This window comes from Penaeus chinensis, chromosome 30 (assembly GCF_019202785.1).
Source record: "Penaeus chinensis breed Huanghai No. 1 chromosome 30, ASM1920278v2, whole genome shotgun sequence".
Taxonomy (NCBI): domain Eukaryota; kingdom Metazoa; phylum Arthropoda; class Malacostraca; order Decapoda; family Penaeidae; genus Penaeus; species Penaeus chinensis.
In genome coordinates this window covers 10,350,044-10,352,543 of record NC_061848.1, presented here as the reverse complement: position 1 = coordinate 10,352,543, position 2,500 = coordinate 10,350,044, and the positions used below count along the sequence as shown (strand labels likewise).

Here is a 2,500-nt window from a genome sequence, read left to right as displayed (position 1 = left end):
ATTGTATAGTTCGTGCTATCTACATGAAAATATGTTTTTTTTCTATGTTTGTTTTGAAATTTTAAAGACAGAAGTAACACTGTAAAATGATCCTTACATAGAAAAACAAAGGAAAACCACAGATTATCATTTACTAATGTAGACATTTATAGGATTTTGTACATATAAATGCTCACACACTTGCACATACTTATATGTAGGCAGACATAGTCACGCACATGCACATGCACATGCATACACACACACAAACACACACACAAACACACACACAAACACACACACACACACACACACACACACACACACACACACACACACACACACACACACACACACACACACACACATGTACAGAGTTTGCTACATAAACAATTTTCCTGTGGGATTTGTTTACAAAAGTATGAAGTACATCTTTGTTTATATGAGATGGGCATCCCCTACAGGTAGGATACAGCGTTGAAGGTGTGAGGAGAGAGAACATTGAGGCTGCTAGAGTTTGGATGAGCCACGTCCCAGGAAGAAAACTGCATCAGTGTTCCTTTTGCGACTATTCCACTAACTATAGTACAGGCCTAAAGAGGCATTTGCGCACACACACAGGGGAGAAACCCTTTGAATGCTCAGTGTGTCTGCAAAGATTCACTCAGAAAGGAACACTACAAGCTCATATCACAATTCATACTGGGGAAAAGCCTTTTAATTGTCCATACTGTAAATATTCCACAGTTACAAAATATCACTTAAAAAGGCATATTCGTGTTCATAATGTTCCTCAGATGTAGGTCAGTGAGCCCTTCTAGTTGTGAATGAGGTACCTTGTATCATTAGATGAAGAAATGTAATAGTATCCTTTTTGTATATGCATTCTGAGAGGAACTCATGCAACGGTTAAATTTGTTTTATATTTGTTTTATAATATGTTTTAGCATGTGTTCGTAATAGGGCTAGGTACAGTATCTGGGAAAGGGGAGACAGACCTAGAGCATTACTCAAATCCTGCTTATTTTTTCAAGGGCAATAATCACCTGTAGTCTTTGAACATCATAAAAAAATTCTAAATAATGTTATAAATTTATTTTGAAGCCAGCCTAGATGTGCCTCCGAAGGGAATGTGAAGAACATTCCTGTTGTTTACAACTAAGAGTACAGATTGATGTGTGCACACTTATGTGATGGGAGTACACAATATGTGAAGAGAATAGATTGCAGATTGTAGCAAGTTGAAAATTTTAACAAGATATTTTTACATATTTGCACATAGTAATTACTGTATTAAGCATTTTTTTTTTTTCTGTCTGTGTGCCTGTCTGTCTGTAAGAGTTGATGAACCTTGGTAACAAGGAAATTAAAGTACTATGCTTATAATGGATATTGTATGCTTTATCTTTTTCTTATTTTATTATTATTATTTTTTTTTTAAGAAACACATACCAGATTTTTGCTTCATAATGACATGTGACTATTTTAAAAGCTTTCAGTTAGTATTTCAAACACACACACACACACACACACACACACACACACACACACACACACACACACACACACACACACACACACACACACACACACAAACTTTCTCTCTCTCTTTCTCTCTCTCTCTCTCTCTCTCTCTCTCTCTCTCTCTCTCTCTCTCTCTCTCTCTCTCTCTCTCTCTCTCTCTCTCTCTCCAGTTTCTAGAGAAAAATGTATGTTCTGCTAAGAGAAAAATCAGACTTCAGTTTGATTTTCATTGATACTTATGAGTTTGCAACCCATTCATGATAGGTAAATTTTCAATTTTTTTAAAACAAAGTAAGAGTGCATTAGTATGCACTGCTCCTTGTCTTGGAATGTTGTCCATCTCATAACCAGGTTCCCGAGGTACCATCCTGTCCACTGAGTCTTGGGACATGATAAAATGTCACCTGGTGTCAAAGTTCTCCTTGGCGTGTTATAACATTTCCTGTTGTCAATGGATTTCTCTCTCTCTTCTCTCCTCTCCTCTCCTCTCCTCTCCTCTCCTCTCCTCTCCTTTCTCTCTCTCTCTCTCTCTCTCTCTCTCTCTCTCTCTCTCTCTCTCTCTCTCTCTCTCTCTCTCTCTCTCTCTCTCTCTCTCTCTCTCTCTCTTTCTCTTTCTTTCTTTCTTTCTTTTTTAAGCAAGAATACTATAGATTGGCTGAAATTGTAGTTTTGCATTAAATGTTTAATATTAAAGAATATTATAATACTGTTACATGGAAATTTGACCTCGAATAACAAGATGCATAATATGGAAAAAACACTGAACACTATAATCTGTTATGCCATATATTTACCTCTGTAAAATATCCCACTAGTCTCTGCAATATTTTTTACGAATAAAGATTTTTCTCTCTTCTCTCTGCTGTGAATCTCATAACCAAAAGTGATATAGAAATTAAGGTTTATATTACTAACATCTGAAAGATTATCTGAAAAAAGATAGAAGGGTCTTGTTTTGTGTCATTTGCCTACTTATTTAAAACTTAGCAAAAAAGAA

General features: G+C 36.0%; 2 protein-coding genes across 14 annotated transcripts in view; both read left to right on the top strand.

The window, feature by feature from the left end:
- LOC125041440 (zinc finger protein 282-like) overlaps positions 1-2,500 on the top strand; it is a 58,176-nt gene that overhangs the window by 21,561 nt on the left and 34,115 nt on the right. Inside the window, exon 6 of one of the 13 annotated variants that reach the window (XM_047636408.1) lies at positions 444-1,365. The exons of the other annotated variants lie outside the window; for them this stretch is intronic. Coding sequence (XP_047492364.1) covers positions 444-782 — 339 coding nt within the window. The 3' untranslated portion in view covers positions 783-1,365. Of the gene's footprint in view, positions 1-443; positions 1,366-2,500 lie in introns of those variants that run through there. 13 annotated transcript variants of the gene reach the window in all.
- LOC125041442 (chorion transcription factor Cf2-like) overlaps positions 1-2,500 on the top strand; it is a 21,632-nt gene that overhangs the window by 1,535 nt on the left and 17,597 nt on the right. The gene's annotated exons all lie outside the window — the stretch shown is intronic.